At 40.0% G+C, this 19,363-nt stretch overlaps 1 protein-coding gene across 2 annotated transcripts in view; it reads left to right on the forward strand.

Moving 5' to 3' along the window:
* LOC126412261 (cytoplasmic FMR1-interacting protein) overlaps positions 1 to 19,363 on the forward strand; it is a 149,843-nt gene that overhangs the window by 76,062 nt on the left and 54,418 nt on the right. For both annotated transcript variants that reach the window (XM_050081765.1, XM_050081766.1), the window contains one exon: positions 11,379 to 11,452. In XM_050081765.1, the coding sequence (XP_049937722.1) occupies positions 11,379 to 11,452 (74 nt within the window). The remainder of the gene's footprint in view (positions 1 to 11,378; positions 11,453 to 19,363) is intronic.

The raw sequence follows: 19,363 nt of genomic DNA on the forward strand, positions 1-19,363 counted from the left end.
CAGGGATGTTATTGTCGTGTAACCACTCTGCCACAGGCCGTGCATTATGAACAGGTGCTTGATCGTGTTGAAAGATGCAATCGCCACGCCCGAATTGGTCTTCAGCAGTGAGAAGCAAGAAGGTGCTTAAAACATCAATGTAGGCCTGTGCTGTGATAGTGCCACGCAAAACAACAAGGGGTGCAAGCCCCCTCCATGAAAAACATAGCCACACCGTAACACCACCGCCTCCGAATTTTACTGTTGGCACTACACAAGCTGGCAGATGATGTTCACCTGGCTTTTGCTATACCCACACCCTGCCAATCGGATCGCCACATTGTGTACCGTGATTTGTCACTCCACACAATGTTCTTCCACTGTTCAATCATTCAATGTTTACATTCCTTACACCAAGCGAGGTATCATTTGGCATTTATCAGCATGATGTGTGGCTTATGTGCAGCTGCTTGACCATGAAATCTAAGTTTCCTCACCTCCCACCTAACTGTCATAGTACTTGCAGTGGATCCTGATGCAGTTTGGAATTCCTGTATGATGGTCTGGATAGATGTCGGCCTATTACAACCCTCATCAACTGTCGGCGGTCTCTGTCGGTCAGCAGATGAGGTGGTACACTTTTGTGCTGTATGTGTCCCTTCACATTTCCACTTCACTATTACATTGTAAACAGTGGACCGAGGGATATTTAGGAGTGTGGAAATCTCACCTACAGACGTATGACACAAGTGACACCCAATCAGCTGACCATGTTCGATGTCAGTGAGTTCCGCGGAGTGCCCCATTCAGCTCTCTCATGATGTTCGACTACTGAGGTCGCTGATATGAAGTACCTGGCAGCAGGTGGCAGCACAATGCACCTAATATGAAAAACTTATGTTTTTGGGGTGTGCAGATACTTTAGATCACATAGTGCACAACTCGTGAAGTGTAGTAGTTAAACAGGATCATTATTTTGCACAGGGCAGCTGCAGCATACAAACTGCATTTGATTTTTTTAACAATGTGCTAGTGGAAAATGTAAGATGGGGGAAAAACTCAAAGCGTGTGTTAGTATAAATAAAAAAGTGACTGTCTTTCTAGTCCACAGCCACAGAGTTCAGTAACCAGTAAAATTGATAAATTAATGTAAGGTATATTATCTTTATAATACAAACACTTGTCATCTCTGAACTATTCCTCTGCAGTATGCAATACACAGTGTTGCAAAATGTGTTCATATACTTCTGCATTTAGTGTTTTCTTAAGTGCAATAAAGGGACCACACCCTAACCATGAAGAACACCCACGTACCAAACAACACCTCATCCATTGTTCACTGTCGGCACAACACATGATGACAGGTAACATTGTCTAGGCATTTGCCACACTCAAACCCTTCCTTTGGATTGCCACAGTCTATAGTGTGATTCATCACTCATTTCAAATTGTTCACTACCCAGTGGTGTCACTCCTTACACCACATAATCTGTTGCTTAGCAGTGACTATGGAAATGTGAAGCTTATGAGGAGCCACTCGACGGTTGTGCCCCGTGCTTTTTAACTTACTATGTGCAATAGTGCTAGCTGGACTGTTGGTAGCACTTAGGAAATCAAGAGTGATTCCTTCCACTGATTCGTGCAATTTTTTGCAACCACCCTCTGCAATGCTCAGTGGTTCTTGTCCGTTAATCTGTGAACACAGTCTCGTTTTCGCTTAGCTGTCCTTCATTCTTCACATTTCCACTACACAGTCACATCACCAGAAGTTGAGTTGGGCATCTTCAGAATTGTTGAAATGCCCCTTGTGGATTTGTTACTCCGGTGACATCTAGTGAGTAGTCCACATTCGAAGTCACTGAGCTCTGCTGACTGACCCAGTATGCTGTTACTGCTTCTCTGCTGCTAACACACTACTCTCTGCCTCTTTTTATACTAGCAAGTCTGCCTCTCATGATATCTAGTGGTCAAGTCCACATTCTATAGTGATGTCCAGATATTTTTTTGATCAGAAGGTATACATTAACAGCTGGTGAAACAGTTTCAGATGTAGCAGGATTGTGCATGAAAAAAAAAAAAAAAAAAAAAAAAAACTGAATTTTCAGACCATGGAATTAAATATTTTAAACTAGAGCTTCTATTGTATTATTTTTCTCTGCTTTTGTATATCTCATATGGTGTGTGAACTCTTAAGCTTGGGAGGTGGGTAGTTCAATATGTTAAGGAACGTATCATCAATTTTTTCTGTAGTTTTTAACTAGCCTCATGTATTGGTAGTTGCCGTTTAGTTTTTTTATTTTGGCTTTGTTTCCTCTTTTATGATATGTGTTTTTATTTTATGGTTTATTGCCGTGTGTGTGTGTGTGTGTGTGTGTGTGTGTGTGTGTGTGTGTGTGTGTGTTAGTAGAAAAATATAAATTATTTATAATTTCCTAGATATGTTCTTTGCACAAATTATAAAACCATATTTCCACCCTGACCTGATGTGAAACTGTGTGTATATCAAATATTAGCCATTAAGGGTCTAATGTACGTCGAGTAATAGACTCAGCCAAGGAATTAGTCATAAAACATCTTTAGTAGGTGCTGGAAAACTCACAAACCTCAATGTTTATTGCTCTAAACCCTGTCAACTAAAATTATAGAATTTCTGCTTCAGTGAGGTCAGTTATGTGGTGTGACAGACTCATCTGTCATCACAGTTTTCAGAATAAAGCTAAAACAGAAATGTTGTTTTCATACCACATCTGCACAAGAGGGACAGATTACCTATAACGAACATGCACCTTCTAAATATCTAGATTACTGAATATAGGCTTGGAGTATGAAATTACATTAAATTGCAATATATTGCAGGCAAGATGAAAATATAGTTTTGTTAAACATTTGGCTAAAGCCCCTATTACACTATGTGCATAAACTGTACACCTATGTACTAGCACCCCCAAGTGTGCATATCTGTGACTCCAAGCTGGTTCACGTAGACCTATTATACCATCCATGCAGGATATACCTAATGCACATGCGCAGTGGATGGTAATAATGCGCGAAACAAAAATAGAACCATCTGATCTCTTGTAAAGTCGTTCGTTCTACCGCGCGAGGCTCAAGAGGGTCCGTGTGACACATTGGAACGTCATTCATTCAAATTATTTATGTGATCTCAAAGTTCCTAATTAATAAGAAATTATTTTTTATCATTATTTATTAAGTAATTGTTATTCTACTACGTAGGTTACTACTGATCTGAATTACAGACTCAACAGTTAGTTTTATATTATGATACTTGATTACACAGGTACATCTATATCTAAATTTACATTTTGCACGTGGAGGACCCACTTGTTTTTGGAGCTATTGCTCTGGCAGTGACAGTAAATCTTTGGATTAGGGCAGAGCAACAACAAAAACGAAAACCCAGATGTTGTTGAGTTCGATATTGGCTGAAAAGAAGAAACGAAGGCAGGGGATTATATTGCTTATGAGAGAACTGAGGCCTGAAGATCTGCAAGAATTTCGGAACTTTGTGAGGATGGGCATGGTCAGTTTTGAGAAGCTGCTGTCTACAATAGAAGATGGAATGAGCAAGTGTGACACAGTCATGAGGGAGGCTATCTCACCATATCGAAAATAAGAATGAAATCATATATTTATATGTTTTGTGATCATACCAACCTAGGTCACTGATAAAATACCAGGACATGCCCATGATGCAGGCTGGTTGTGACATTACGTTTCCTGGTGACTGAGGAATCAGAAGTATCTGGTTTTTGGCCAAAGAATAGCACAGCCCACCATTTCAGAAGTTGTTGTGGGTGTACGCACTGCAATTTGCAACTCTTTAATACTTGAAGGTGCACTTGTGTTATTTTTCAAAGTTTGGAAAATGGAATGCAATGTGCTACTCAGAGCTTCGCACTCATCGTCTGTCGCATTGGGTGAAACTGCACTGACTTTCTCGCCATCACTGCTAGTATCTCTTTTCTGGCATACTGAAATAAAGCAAGAGATGCAATTAAAGCAAACATGAACTTTCGTAAGCTAAGGCATGACGATACAAATCAAAAATTACCATGTAACATTATTCGCATATTACTCAGAAAGAAACGATTGCCAATGTACTGTATTATGATACAGCGTGTCACATAGACACCTTCCATCGCTGTATGCCTGAAGTAAGACGCTTAATGCATCTTTGCTCCATTTCATTTCTATAATACGAAGTAATCAAAATAAAGAATGCTTTCACAAACAACTTGTATAAAATAAAGTTTTTTTTCTGCATTTGTGAAAACCTACTTACTGAAAAAGCACGGAAAATCCCCAATACAAATATTGAAATTAGCTACTAACCACCGACAGTAAGCAAATAACAAGCAGAAAGCACTGAGGTACTCCCTTTGGGCATGTGTCAGTTGTCGCTACCTAGTGTGCATGCACGGATTGATGGCAGTTTAGAACTGCTTTCTGTTTTGGCGCACGGATAATATGTCTGCTAATTTTTGTAGTTTCACCCACTCTGCCGGCAGATGGCTGTCACCCTAGACCAGTACTGTTTGCGGTGGATCGTTGTGTAATACCCACCAAACCTGTAGGTGGGAGAACCAATAACACTAACAGTAGATCTCAGTGGAATGTGTTCCTTGTGGATATTGGTTAAGCTATACAGATAGACTAGAATTCTTCAGCAATACTGCTGTTTTTCTGCTGTATCACAGTGTAGGATCACATTTTAGGGATTTGTATGTATTATCCTCCAACAGTGATAATACTTTGCTACAATACTCTATAGCATTAAGGACCACTGTGGTATTTCCCTTGTCAACCGGAAGTACAACTAGATCTTATCTCTCCACAAAGCATAGAATCCCTCTCTGTACGCTCTGCTGCTGTTTGATTGAGGAAGCTTGGCTGCGATTAAAATGTGACTTGTGGCAAGCCTTACATGATCAGTAATGTCCTGTGGGATCACTGAATACAAGGTTAAAACTTAATCCATCCAGAACTCTGCTTGTTTGAACCTTAGGTCCTCCATAAATTTTTGCCAAAGAGTTATCTTGCTGTCTTCAGATGCCTGATGAATGCTGGGCTGGTTCAGTTACCCAACAATCATCTTGATTCTGGGTCAGTGTACATACAGAAGCAGGGTGATCTCAGAGCATTCAGGCCAACAGTGAATGTGTTACATCACTATTTCAAAGTTTGCTAAATAAAATATATGTTGAAGTTCCACATGATACCTCTTGAAAACTACAATATTTTGATGTTATGACGATTCTTTAAGATGCTACAGACCTCCCAAAATGAGAGTATTTGTGAAAATGTCATAACAAAAGGAAAAATTGTAATAAAGAAACCAAAGGTGATAGAGATCTGAATTTATTTTCAATAAATACTTTGTTCACAGTACTATGACACGTGATTAATACATACACGCTTCTGAGCTCTTTTTGGGGGAGGGGGGGGGGGGGGGGGAGGATGTTAATTGTCTTGAAAAATGATGAAGTGGAAGGAACTGTCAGCTATGACATTAATGCATGAAATTCTCAAGCTGTCAAAATATTCGTACATAAATATGAGAGGATCTGATTTTTTTGTTATTTAGAGATTATTTTTTCCAAAAACCTCATTGTAAATGTTCTGAAATGTCATGCTACGTTAGTTGGTCATTGTACATAGGGAATGTGCAATCAGTGTGGGTAATACTTGGCTGTATAAAATGTGACGCTTAAATATTTAAATTGATCGCTTATTTTAAGTAAATGTCATGCAAAACTGGTATTTCTGAATCAAAATAATTACTTACAACATTACAAGTGAGTGGGAAAACAATTCATAATTTTGTTAAAGAACATTTTATAACAAGTATCAGAATATATATACCATTTTTCTTTTTATGATATTATTCACAAATTATTGTAGTCTTCTGTCATGATTTTACTTTTTCATGACTTTCTATGAATTATAATTGCCTACAGTCAACACTGCACTGTTGAAAAGGGTTCATTTGTTTTTTTCATCTGCTTCTCACTGAACTTGTATAGCCAAGCTGGATTTGCACATAGACAAGGATGATCCAGCGAGAAAAGTACTTGGGAAACGGAAACTGCTTGCTGATCTTTTGATGGTGGCCATTTGATAGCATTAACAGGACTATCAGGAGTCCTAAAGGAGACGGTTATATCTTGCAGTTCATGAGAGACACTATTGTGCCCCACCCACCACTGATTCTCATACACACAAGAAATGAAGTGGCTCTCTACAAAGTCTTCTAATGTATACTGTGGTCTTGCATTTCACATATAGTAACAGGCTGCATTTCATGGAGAACCGTTGTTGAAATGTATGTGCCACTCTGGGATGCAACCCAGTAGTGACTTGATTGAATTCCTACCACAGGCTTCATAGCAGAACACTCCTCTCTTATTTTTAAATGGAATTCCCTTAATGTACTTTCATTTAAAATTAAGAGTTTCATGCTTGTTATTAGTGTTGATATGGTGTGTACAGATCCAATAGCATCTCTTGTAACTGCTGGAGATTAAATCTTGTTGCAAGATGTTTACAGATACCTCCTACCCCATCACATGTACTTTTTCCGTGACCTGTTGCTGAAAATATCCATTTTTTTGGTCTTAATTCCTTTACCACAGTGTTGACCAAGCTCATAAAGTTGAAAGCAGTTTTTATAATGAGATGCTGCACCATCAGTCACATACACATGTGTAGGAAATAGGAAACGCATGGCCTCTAGATGCCATATCATCAATTTACAGGCTGACAGCATAGCATGTATGTGCATTGTCATGAATGAGATCATCACTGACAACAGCAAAACAGTGTGATGTTCCAAGGAAGTGAGCAACACATGTGACTAATGATACCTGTGATGTGTGCCAGTGGTGACTTTGAATTTTGTTATGCAAAGCAACAGACTAGTTCTTAGCAAAGTCGAAACGAAAAATTAATGTGTCTGGGATGTGGCTGATTTTACTACCTCTGTAACAAACTTCTCTGGCTCTGCTGTGCTCTTCACCAACTCTCCTCCTCCCCCCCCCCCCCCCCTACCCCCACCAGTGCATAGGTAACATCATTGTCAGTATCCTGAAGGTGTAATGCTTCAACGGTCATCACTTCAGCACCAGGACACATTGGACAGTCCTGCAACCAGCATTTATCGTGCAGCTCTTGACATATACACAGAAGCATCAGGTCCATCTCTGTGTACTTTTTTCCTGTGACACTGTTTTATGGAAAAACAGACAAGTTTCAAATTAGTGCAGTAAATACATGTGCATACTTCCTTCACTGGTTGACATTTTACCTATTTTGGTCATAAGGAGTAGAATTTTGTGAGACCAATTTTTAAATTCAGGTTCTCCTTTTTCGTTAGGAGATTTGCTTCTCTTATTGATCTTGTCACATATCTTTGTACCTTTTTAACTTTTTCACCATTTTCACTAACATAGATAACATCAGCCTGGTTAGGACTTTGCCTGCTGCAATCTTTGCCATCACTTAGATGCCCACAGTAAGAGTCTGGGCATGCTGCAGGATCCCCTCACTTCTAAACTGTTACTGTTATTACTCAGCTTAGCCGCGAGTCCGTAGAGGGTGGTATATGTAACGTACAGTATGACTGGTCAGCATTTCCACCTGGAATTTCCGAGTGTAAGTTGGACCTTTCTTGATCCTCCTTGGTGGGTCGTGTCGTCGGATTTCTTCCTACCTCTCGTAAATGTCGTCCCATGCAGATTCTTCATTGGCGCATTGGTTGTCTCTGTCGGTGGAAGCTAATTATCTGAAATTGCTGTCGATGAACTTTGGGGTATGTATTTACTCGAAATTAACATTCAGAATGCCGTAATATCACTTGTATTCCTATTAGATCAATAATGAAACACTCTTGTCACAAACAACTCGTAACTGAGAGCATGGCTACCATCGAACATGACAGGAAGAGCTCTTAACGCTGACCGCCGATTTTGGCGCTCAGTCCATATCTCTTACTAGTTTCGTCACAGTTCGTGGATTTCCGATCAAGTTTGTACTTACTAAGATATGCATTTGTTAATAAACGGGTGTGAATTTTAACAAGGCAAAATTATGATAAATAGTTTTAAACATCCAGAGGCTCCTCCTAATATTCATGTTGTCATAAATGACTTTAATTATTAAATATAAACAAACAAAATCGGTGACTTTGGCTCCAAGATGGCGGTACATCCCGTCGTGTATATTTCCCAGGCTAACGCTTGTTAATACGGTCCAGCGCCAAGCCCCACCCCACTATGCGCGACATATGGTCGCTTCGTCGCGTAGCCAGCCAGCGTGGGAAATGCTCTCCGATTCATGGCCGGCTACGGACTACAGCACTTCCTAACTATCATGAATACATCAATAAGAGACAATAATTCATTAAGTCTGGTAAAAATGTCTTCCTCATGTAAGAGGCATCTTACAATGCCCAAATACTCTTCTCATTCTTTATTTTATGAGTTTTTGAAATCAAATGATGTGAGGAAGTGGGTAGGTATTTTGGTATCTGCTGCTAAGAGTAGCTACCTGGTATCAGTGTCAGTAACTTTACCATCTCATTATAGGTTGCTGCGGAGATAGCAGTATTTAGGTTTTGAAACCACACATCACATTGTGTACACTTATCACTATCTTCAGATTTTACATGAAGTGCATCTACATTATACACTTCACGAAGTTCTGAGAAGATGTTGCTAGTGTAAAACTTGTTCCAATTTTTTCCGCTTTTCTTTTTACATACTGCTTTCTTTTTGTGCTTCTTGCCTTTCCTGGACATTTAAGGGGGGATATAGTCGGGCTACAGCAGACTTGCTAACATGCAATCTATCAACCTGGGACACAGCATCTATAGAAAACTGACACACACGGACCGATACCAGCACAAACTATCAAACCACCACCCGAGCCAGAAAAGAGGCATGATTAATACGCTCGTAACGCGAGCAGGATGAATATGTGAGCCACAGCACCTCAGACGCGAAATGCAACACCTGGAAAGTGTTCTGAGGAGCAATGGGTACTTCACAAATTATATTAGAAGTGTAACAGAGCCAAACACTCGGCGAAGTAAGGAATCAGAAAAAGAAATATCGGGTATGGCCTTTCTGCCATACATTCCCAGAGTGACAGACAGAATCGGCCGTATATTGCGCAAACATGGCGTAAAGACGATTTTCAAACCGACAAGGAAGATCAAAGAGTGTCTTAGATCAGCAAAGGAGAAAAGGGACCCACTTGCAATGTCGGGAATATACCATATAGCATGCATATGCGGAAAAGTTTATGCCGGAATAACTGGACAATCAATCAATAGCAGGATCAAAGAACATAAGCGGCATTGCAGGCTGGGAAAGGTGGAGAAATCGGCCATGGCAGAGCACGCACTGAGTGAGACCGACCATGTGATAAAATTCGCTGACACGGAAGTTCTGGCTGTAGAGAAGCACTATCACGTGCGCTTGTTCAGAGAAGCTGTAGAAATACAAAAACACGTGAACAGCTTCAACAAGAAAGAGGAAAGCCTTAAGATAAACGGATCCTGGCTTCCCGTACTGCAACAAATGACCGTCGCAGGTAGCAAGAGGATAACTGCACCGGAAATGACCGCTGACAAGCCCTCTGACGTTGGCGTGCCAGGTAAATATAGTCTACAGCCGCGAGCTCGGCTCCAGTTCACCACCGGCAATGGAGGGTGAAGCTTTGACAATGCTAGCCATTCGTGCTGGCGAAACGTCAGTAAAATCATTAGATGAATGTCGGCCGAAGAACCCGAGACAGAAGCCAATAAGCAGTTTCTCAACAAGTGGCCACAAAAGCCTTAACAATTTTGAATCTGCCAACAACTTCACACCCAGGAATATAAACATCTGCTTTATCTTCTTCAGTTTCAGATTTGTGTGATGGTGATTGTTTGGGCGGGTTGTCACTAAATTTATTCTTCTAGTGAGTTCCTGCACAATGGATGTGATGCTAATACCGTTACTTGAGTATGAAGATATTTCTGCAATACACTGTGTTACTTTTGGAATACGTCTTTAGGAGAGGAAATGAATTACCGAATAAAAAATACAGCGTGCCATTTAAGTCGTACCGCTGTTCATATCTTTGCAATAAACAAAGCTACAACAAAGGCATTGATGCTGATTGTTGTCCCCTGGATGGCTAAAGAACATTTGCTCGAAACATTTTATAATTTGCATCTGGAAAAACAGTTATTTAGGGTGGTCAATGATAAATCGGACACTCTTTATATTTTTTCCAGAGAAATTCACGACCACAAGTTGACATGACCTGTATGATTTGAGATGAAATCACCCAGCAGTAGGAATCAAACTTGACAGGAATATAGTAATCCCTCAACCCGTATTACAACACCCCTTGCTGGCTGAATGAGGAAGTCTCGGTGAGAGGCCAACCCAGCATTAATAAACAGTAACTTGAAGATGAAGATGACAGTGAGTGTTACTGCTGAAAATTTGCGGAGAATCCATGTTTCAACCTGGAAGAGCACTTCACTTTAATTAAAATAATATGTAATGTTGAGTAGTCTTCTGCTGCAGTAGTTTAATAGAACATGAAATTTAAAAATTAGATCAGTAAGTAGGAAAAAATGCTTTTGAAGTGTCATCAATAGTTCCTAGTTAGTTAGTTTCTTTGTTAGTTAGTTAGTTACTGGCTTCTTTTATCGTATTTCTATCTTTATTCGGAGACATTAATTTAATATATTTTTGTAGCAAATATATGTGATGAGAAAATTTGAATGTTTGTTTTAGCTTGTACAAATCTGTAAAAGTAATCTTTGATAATTAATGTAACACAAATATGCTTCTCAGTTCAGGAGTTCTTGTTTGACAAAAAGAAGAAAACAATCAGGCAAGTGCAATGCATTTTACAGATTTTACTCATTCATCATTGCAGTTTTATTACAATTTTTAATTGATAACCCATCTAATACACTGGTTGTTAGTAACATAAAATTAATTATTTTATGATTATGTCTATGTGCAATTGAATAAGTGCTATTCATATTTTGCAATAACAATGACATATTCTCAAAAACATTTATATACTTTATAATTACTTGCATCCTCAAAATAGTACAGCAAAAACTATTTTTTCTTTTTATTAAATAAGTATGTTCTTGCATGATTTTGTTTTAGGGTTTGTCATTTAACACGTGAAAAACTAACTGACTTGGCTTGTATCTTATGCTCGCTGTTCGTGCGTTACTTGCTTTGATTTACCCATACTGTGTGGTTATGGATATGTGTATCATAGGTTGGAACTGTTTGTAAGATGGACATTCTTAGTATGGATTGTGGTGTCATTAAGCAATTGTTAATGATCTCTCTTTTTTCCAGTTTCCTATTGAAATGTCAATGCCATGGATACTCACAGATCACATTTTGAAGACTAAGGAGCCCTCTATGATGGAGTGAGTAATTTATGTATCATATGAGAAGGGAATGGGGCAGTGTTGTAACCTCTTCCTGGTGTTAATTCAGTCTGTACATGGGGCAAACAGTAAAGGAAGTCAAGGAGATATTTTATAAATTAATTATGTTTCATGAATAAGAAGTAAAAACATTGTGGTTTGCCAGTGTCATTGTAATTCTGTCAGAGATTGGAAAATGACGTGCAAGAGCAGTTGAGCAGAATGGATAGTGTCGTAAAAGAGGTTTTATAAGATGAACAACACAAAAGCAAAACAAGGTTAGTGGAATGTAGTTGGATTAAACCAGGTGATGCTGAGGGAATTCAGTTGGAGAATTGAGCCACTACAGGCTGTCATTGAGTTTTTCTTTTTGGGCACCAAAAAACTGACAATAGTTGAAGTAGAGAGGATATAAAATGGTGACCGCCAATAGCAAAAACATTTATGAATAGGAGAAATTTATTAACGCTGTATATAAATTTAAATGTTAGGAAGTATTTTCTGAAGGTATTTCTGTAGAGTGTAACCTTGTACAGAAGTGAAATGTGGAATATAACAATTCAGACAATAAGAGAATAGAACCTTTTGATTTATGATGCTACAGAATAATGCTGGGGATTAGGTGAATAAATGCAATAACTAAAGAGGTGGTTTGAATCTTTAATGCTTGCTTGTTAGGTTTCAGAAAGTTTGTAAGTCCTTACAAAGCCATTATCAGCAGAGCAATCAACACTCTATTTAGCAATCCACAGTCCATCCCAGCTGTGGTGGCCAGATTCGAGTAGATTCACAGTCTTTACTTGGTGAGCAGTATGTCTGTGGAGTTCGTGGCTGCTGCTTATAAAGGCATTCTGGTCTCTAGGTGGCAGGGCTGGCTGAGTCACCACGTACACTGCTTGTCCTGAGTCGCTGTGCGCCGCAATTACTTTGACTCGATAATGTCCGTATACAGAATGTCAGAATTAATGTTGTTGTCCGGGCAGGGCACAAAATCCCTTAGCTCAGTGAGTTAAATAATTTACATAAGATGGGAAAAATGGCAACAATAATACATTGTTTTTATGGAAAATGGACAAAGTTGTTGTAAGCTTGATTGGTTCACCGAATCAATGCTCGCTCACTGGCCAAAAACTAATGACAAGAAAATGTTATGTGGGAAAAAAACCACCTTTGAATTGCTTTTATAAAGATGAAAAAAACGATGGACATGACTTTTTGCATTATGTGTCAGTCAGTGTTTCAATGTCTTGTGTGATGTCAGAGACTGTGAAGTTTATCCAATTTGTACATCCATGGCCAGCACAGCAGTCACCTCTACTTGTTCAGTGTAAGCCACTTGTCCTGCATATGAACTTGTTTTCACAGCCAGATTTACAGTTGCAAGATCTAATGTGAAGCACTTGCTCTGGTGTTGGTTTGTCTTCATTCAGAATTGGTTTACGCTGACCAGCATTCGTGACTCATCCCCATTTCTTCCCCCCATGCATACTTGAACCTGTAGGTAATGATGAAAATCAGTTAAAGGTAGTATCTTTCTTACCTGTTGATAAACTCAGTACGAATACTGTTTATTCACTGCAGATGTTGACAGAAGTGTGACCCAATCAAATGTTGTTTTGATGGATTGCTTTGCAACAGTCCTGCAGAACAGCTGATGTCTGGCACTGTCTAGGTTGTCTTCAACACGATAGCCGTTCAAATCTAAAAGGAAATATTCTCCAGCTGCTGTGATTTCTTGGTGTGTAGCATCTGGTTTGTTGAAGACAGAAAGTCTTTCCCTTAAACAAGTGCCTTCTTTGAACTTCTTAAACGATCCCTTTTTGCCTTTTCTGAACATGGCAGAAGTTGTTGCATGGGAAAAAAGAAGGTTGTTACAAAGATCTGTTCACTGCTGAAAACATAGCATTCAGCATTTTCTTTCCTGGTATTAGCATTTGGAGGTTAACTACAGCGTTGGGTATAGGAGCTATTAGGACAAGAAGGTCGATGACTTTGTCCACTATTACCGACGCTGCACTGTTCTTGGCATTATGCACAGCAGTCATTACTTTCACAATATTCATGTCTCCAGGAGCTTGAATTGCCTCGATCCTACCTCATGTCAGATGTCACAATAACAGAATGATGAAGCGCACTTCATTTTTCACATAAATCAAAACGGCTTCTCGATGAGATGTTGAGGGTGTGTTCTTCACTTTTGATACTTGGAGAGTTGTAGCCATTGAAGACCTAAGTGACAACCAGACTACAGTGATTATTGATGTGGTTGACATAATGGACGCAGAATTGATTGTAATTTGCTGGCCATGACAGCATGACCCAATGCAGTAGGAACCCAACAACTATAAACACTGCATTAGATGGAAATCAAACAATGGAAAATCCAGGATGGAATGTAACAATACCAGAGAAGGAAAGTTGCTATTCACCATATAGCAGAGATGCTGAGTCGCGATAGGCACAATAAAAAGATGCACACACTCATGGCTTTTAGCCATTTAGGCCCTTGTCAGCAGTATACACACACACACACACACACACACACACACACACACACACACACACTCTCACGCAAACACAGCTGGCACAAACGTCTGCAGTCTCAGAGAGCTGAAACTACTCTCAGTTTCAGCTCTGTGAGACTGCAGACATGTGTGCAAGTTGTTTGTGTGTGTGTGTGTGTGTGTGTGTGTGTGTGTGTGTGTGTGTGTGTGTGTCTACTGCTGACAAAGGCCTTAATGGCCGAAAGGTATGAGTGTGTGAATCTTTTTACTGTGCCTATTGCGACTCAGTATCTCTGCATTGGATGGAAAGTTATTTTTGGGTGGTGCCAGCTCTACAAGGATGTCATTTAATGTTGACTTAAAGTCTTTCTGCATCAACAGCATGTTAAACACTGCAGAAATCCTTGCTGTTATTTCATATTTCAGGTATACTCCAAGGGCATCAATGTTGCATACAGCACACTGCTGGCGATGAAGAAATTTATTTGGGTTTATTTTGATGACAGTGTCTTTGATCTTAACCATTATAGACACACAGGCAAGAGTTGTGACTTCCATTTTTTTCTCTGTAAATAGACGTCATTGAATCGCTGACACTCAGTCAGTTTCATTGCACGCAGACCAGGTGAAAGAGCTTCGTCACAGGAAACACTGTCATTAGCTACCATCCCAGCAGACACAGTCAATAGAAGGTTGTTTGGGCCGTAAAAAGGATTGTGTAAATGAAGCCAGCTCATTGTTGTCCCTAAATGTGCATATCCCGAACTTTTGTGAGGCACTTGTAGCTCCACATGTTGGTCAGAGATTTCAGAGAACACTCCACAGAAATATTTCATGACATTGATTACATGTGTACGTGCAGTCATTGAGCACACACGTTTCCAAACAAGTGTCCATGCATGAGCTCGCCCACCATGTTCATATTTCTCATCAAGACTTGCTCTATAGTCATGTCTGTCCACATGCTTGACCATAACTTTTCAGATTGTCGGACAGTGAAGTAGCCTCAATTGACGAATTGATGGTACTCCAAGGGAGTCATGATGTTTCCAACCTGCAACATTTGCTGTAAATGATTGTAAGAATATTTTGCATAGTTAAAGTCTCAAGCAGTGTGGAAAAATGGAATCACGCCTTGGATGTAGAACAGGTGAAGGGCCAAATCTATCTGAATGTCCTGCTCTGATAACCTGTCTCATGATTCCATTTCAAAGCATTGCAGTGCGCTGTTCACATGACATAAGGTGTTTTAGTTTTGCATCAAATTAATCTGCTGTCTGAACGATGCACTCTAATGAAAGAACGCCATAAACAAATATTGTGCCAAAATATATGGAATATTAACTGTTTCTGACTTCTTCAAAATTTAAAACAACATTTTAAAGAAGTACAATTGATTATTTTAGCATTTGTATTTTTATCTTTATTTTTAGTTGACGTAGATGGCAAAACAAACAGTTTGGCTCAGAAATGAAGCCAATCGGATCCTTGGCCAATTATGGTGTTTGACACTCAAAAAAAATTTCCAAGATAGCAGATTTTCCTCAGAGTGAATTTTTGGGGACATATGGGATTTTGATTTGGACATCATCATTTTTGGCCAATTTTAAGCTTTTTTCCCAGATATCTGGGATAGTGTGATTTTTTTTGTTGTTGTCTAATTTGACTCTCTCTGCTAGGGAATAAGTGATTCAATTCCTGGTTCTGGGATTGGGATGGATGGAAATGGGATAAACTTTGAATGGTGCTATCACTACTAGAAGTTGAGTAATCTGAGTCCTAGTTCTGCAATTTTATGTTGGAACAGGATGAGCTGTTGATATAAGACACATCTTGTTCCTTAAATAAGCATTATGCCTGACGTGCAGTCTCATGAGCTGCAGCAAGTTTAAGAACCTTTTGTAGTGTTGGATTGCCCAACTGTAGTGCTTGTGAACATACTTTTGGTCTGAAGCAAACCATATGGTTACACCTCGTGCAAAAGAATCTCCATACAATTGGTGGCAACTGGAGTTAGCGCATGTTAAGTGGCATTTGTAGGAAAGAGCTTGAAGTTCAGCTGTGTACAATTTATTAGAGTGTATGACTTTTGTTCATAATACGAATAAAATAATTTACAAATATTTGAAAATTCTGAAGTTTGTGTGTCTGCTATGGCTTTAAGTTTGCAAAACAAAATCAACAATTTAAAATTAGTAGACAGAAGACATGCACGTTTGAATGCTACATCAGAAATGTTAACTGCCTGGAAGTGCAGGGAGAGGTGCCAGTTACAGCTGTCCCATTACTCAGCTTCTGACTGAAAAGATGGAAATAGCAGTGGCTCTGCTAGTCGAAGCAGGATTTGCTGCTTGAGCTTGGCTTGCAAAGCCAGCCACTGTTTCAAGTGGGACTGTTACTGTTGACATTGTTGCTGTTGATGTTTTGCTGTTTCAGCATTAACTGCTGCTGCCAAAGTTTAAGAAACTCTGGGTCCATGTGCACCTTCACTCAGTGAGTGCTGAGTTGGAGTTGTGTGCCCCTGAACTGTGGCTGGAATCCTCTTCCTCCTTCTGTACACATTTTTTTGGTACCAGAAAATCTGCAAATCCTTACAAAGTGATTATCAGCACAGCAATTAAGATTCTGTACAGCAATCTGTAATCCATTCCAGTAGAGAGTAGCACATCGTGAAGATGAAGTCAACACTCTTCACTCAGCAAATTATACACCCACAGAGCTCCTGGCCATTGCTTATAAGGTATTCTGACCTCTAGGTGATGGGATGATGTAGATCAGCAGTGCACCACCTATCCTGAATTCCCATGTCCCACAACCTCTTTGATTCGATATTTTCAGTGGCGGAATTGATGTTATCTGGGCAAAATACAAGAGAATTGAATTGAGGTGAAAATACGAGGGCCGTTCAGAAAGTAACCTCCGGTTGATTTAAAAAAAATACACCAAGTTAAATAAAAATATTTTAATATATACATCTTACAACTACATAGTCTCCATAGCGATTGAGGCACTTATCGTATCTCTTCACAAGCTTTGAAATTCCTTCTGCATAAAAATCACCCGCTTGTGCCTGGAGCCAGCCTGTGACCGCATCTTTGAGCTCTTCGTCGTCATCAAACCACTGTGACCCGAGCCATTTCTTCAAATGCATGAAGAGGTGATAATCACTTGGCGCCAGGTCTGGGCTGTAAGGTGGATGGTTGATAACGTCCCACTTGAGGGACTCAAGAAGGGCCGTTGTTCTGCGAGCAGAGTGAGGACGGGCGTTATCGTGCAAAAAAACGATACCGGAAGTCGGCATACCACGGCGTTTGTTCTGTATAGCCCATCGTAACTTTTTTATTGTTTCACAGTACACGTCTTGATTAATGGTCGTACCACGTTCCATTAATTCAACCAACAACACCCCTTTGGCATCCCAAAACACCGTTGCCATCAGTTGTTTCTGGCAGAAAAATCTTGCGAGGCTTTTCTTGGTTTGGTAGGCGAATTTGAATGTGCCCACATCTTTGATTGTTCTTTTGTCTCAGGGTTCACGTACTTAATCCAGGTTTCGTCACCGGTCACGATTCTGTTTAACAATGGTTCTCCTTCGTCCTCATAACGTGACAGAAAGTCTAATGCAGAGGCCATTCTTTGAGTTTTGTGGTGGTCGGTAAGAATTTTGGGCACCCATCGTGCACAGAACTTACGGTAACCCAATCTTGCTGTCACTATCTCGTACAAGAGAGTCTTAGAAATCTGTGGAAAACCAGTAGACAACTCCGACATTGAGAAACGTCGATTTTCACGAACTTTTGCATCAACTGTCTGAACGAGTTTGTCAGTCACCAATGATGGTCTACCATTCCTCTCTTCATCATTAACGTTTTCTCGTCCACTTTTAAATAAACGTACCCATTCACGGACAACTCCTTCACTCATAACTCTTGGTCTGTACACGGCACAAAGCTCACGATGAATTGCTGCTGCAGAATATCCTTTGGCTGTAAAAAACCTTATGACAGCACGCACTTCACATTTGGCGGGGTTTTCTATTGCAGCACACATTTCAAACTGCCACAAAAACTAAACTAGCGCAGGTACGACGTTTACTCGACCACGGCTTGATGCCGACTGACCTGTTGAGTGCGTGAACGCACAGATGGCGTCGCTACTCCCCCCAAAACCCGCACTGTGACCAATCGGAGGTTACTTTCTGAACCGCCCTCGTAAATCTATGGCGCAGCTTGACTAGAAACAGCGGTTGATTGATAGAACACTTCTTGTGGCATTAAAAAATTGGCAGTGTGGTAGTGGAAGGAATTGTAGAATTTTTGGGTGGAGGTGAAAGGGGAGGGGGGGGGGGGGGGGGGGAGTTTGGAGAGGGAGACCATAGTAAACAGGTTCACATGGCTGTAGGTTACAGTGGATATGCAAAGACGATGACGCTTGCTCAGTACAGACTAGCATGGAGAGCTGCATTAAACCAGTCTTTGAGCTTAAGACTGACACAGCAACAGCTACATCTACTATAATGTTCCTATTAACACTCTGCTGTCACGACAGCACAGTGGTGTCATGCCCGAAATAGCGGTCAACAGCTGGCAACACCACACCGGTGTTGTCTGCATAGTGTTGCTCAGTGGCCGGCGACACCACAGTGGTGTCGTGAGCATAGTATTGCGCAGTGGCCGACGACAGCACTTTAGTATCTTTTGCCTTCTGTTTGTGGTTTGTTTAGGTAACAGTACGTTATACACATGTCAACAAGTTTTTGTTTTTATGAGTACTTGTGCCCTTTCATCATGGCAGATGAAAGAGACAATAGGATTATTTTCGATGAATGTGCAGACGTCTTGTCTGACATTCCGGACGACTTGGCTGATTGGGAAGAAGACATGGGATATCAAAAAAATGAAAGTGAAGCAGAATCTTTGGAAGATAGTGAAATACATCCAAGAAGAATTCAGCGAACTCTACGGTTCCAACTGATTCGACTGAATCAGACGAAGAAGACAATGCACAGTGGTCAGACTGTGATTTACCGAGGACCAATAATAAATTTGAAGGATCTCTGGGTCCAAACATATTTCCCAAAGATACACAGAGCATTGAGGATATCGTAGAATTATATATTGGGAACAATCTGTTTTAATATATTAGCAATGAAACCAACAAGTACTACAGTCAAAATTGCAATAGAAGGAAACTGGATTTAAAAAATGCCAAATTTGTTGACATTAGGGAGCCCAAACTTAGAAAATGGTTTGGTCTTGCTATCCTTATGGGAATTGTACAAAAAACAAGTACCGATGATTATTGGTCAACGAATCTGTTGATAGACACACCGATATTTTGCAAAATGATGTCCTGCAACCAACACAGACAAATATTATCAGTTTTACATTTTTCTGACAATAGTAAT

Source organism: Schistocerca serialis, chromosome 7, assembly GCF_023864345.2.
Source record: "Schistocerca serialis cubense isolate TAMUIC-IGC-003099 chromosome 7, iqSchSeri2.2, whole genome shotgun sequence".
Lineage (NCBI taxonomy): Eukaryota > Metazoa > Arthropoda > Insecta > Orthoptera > Acrididae > Schistocerca > Schistocerca serialis.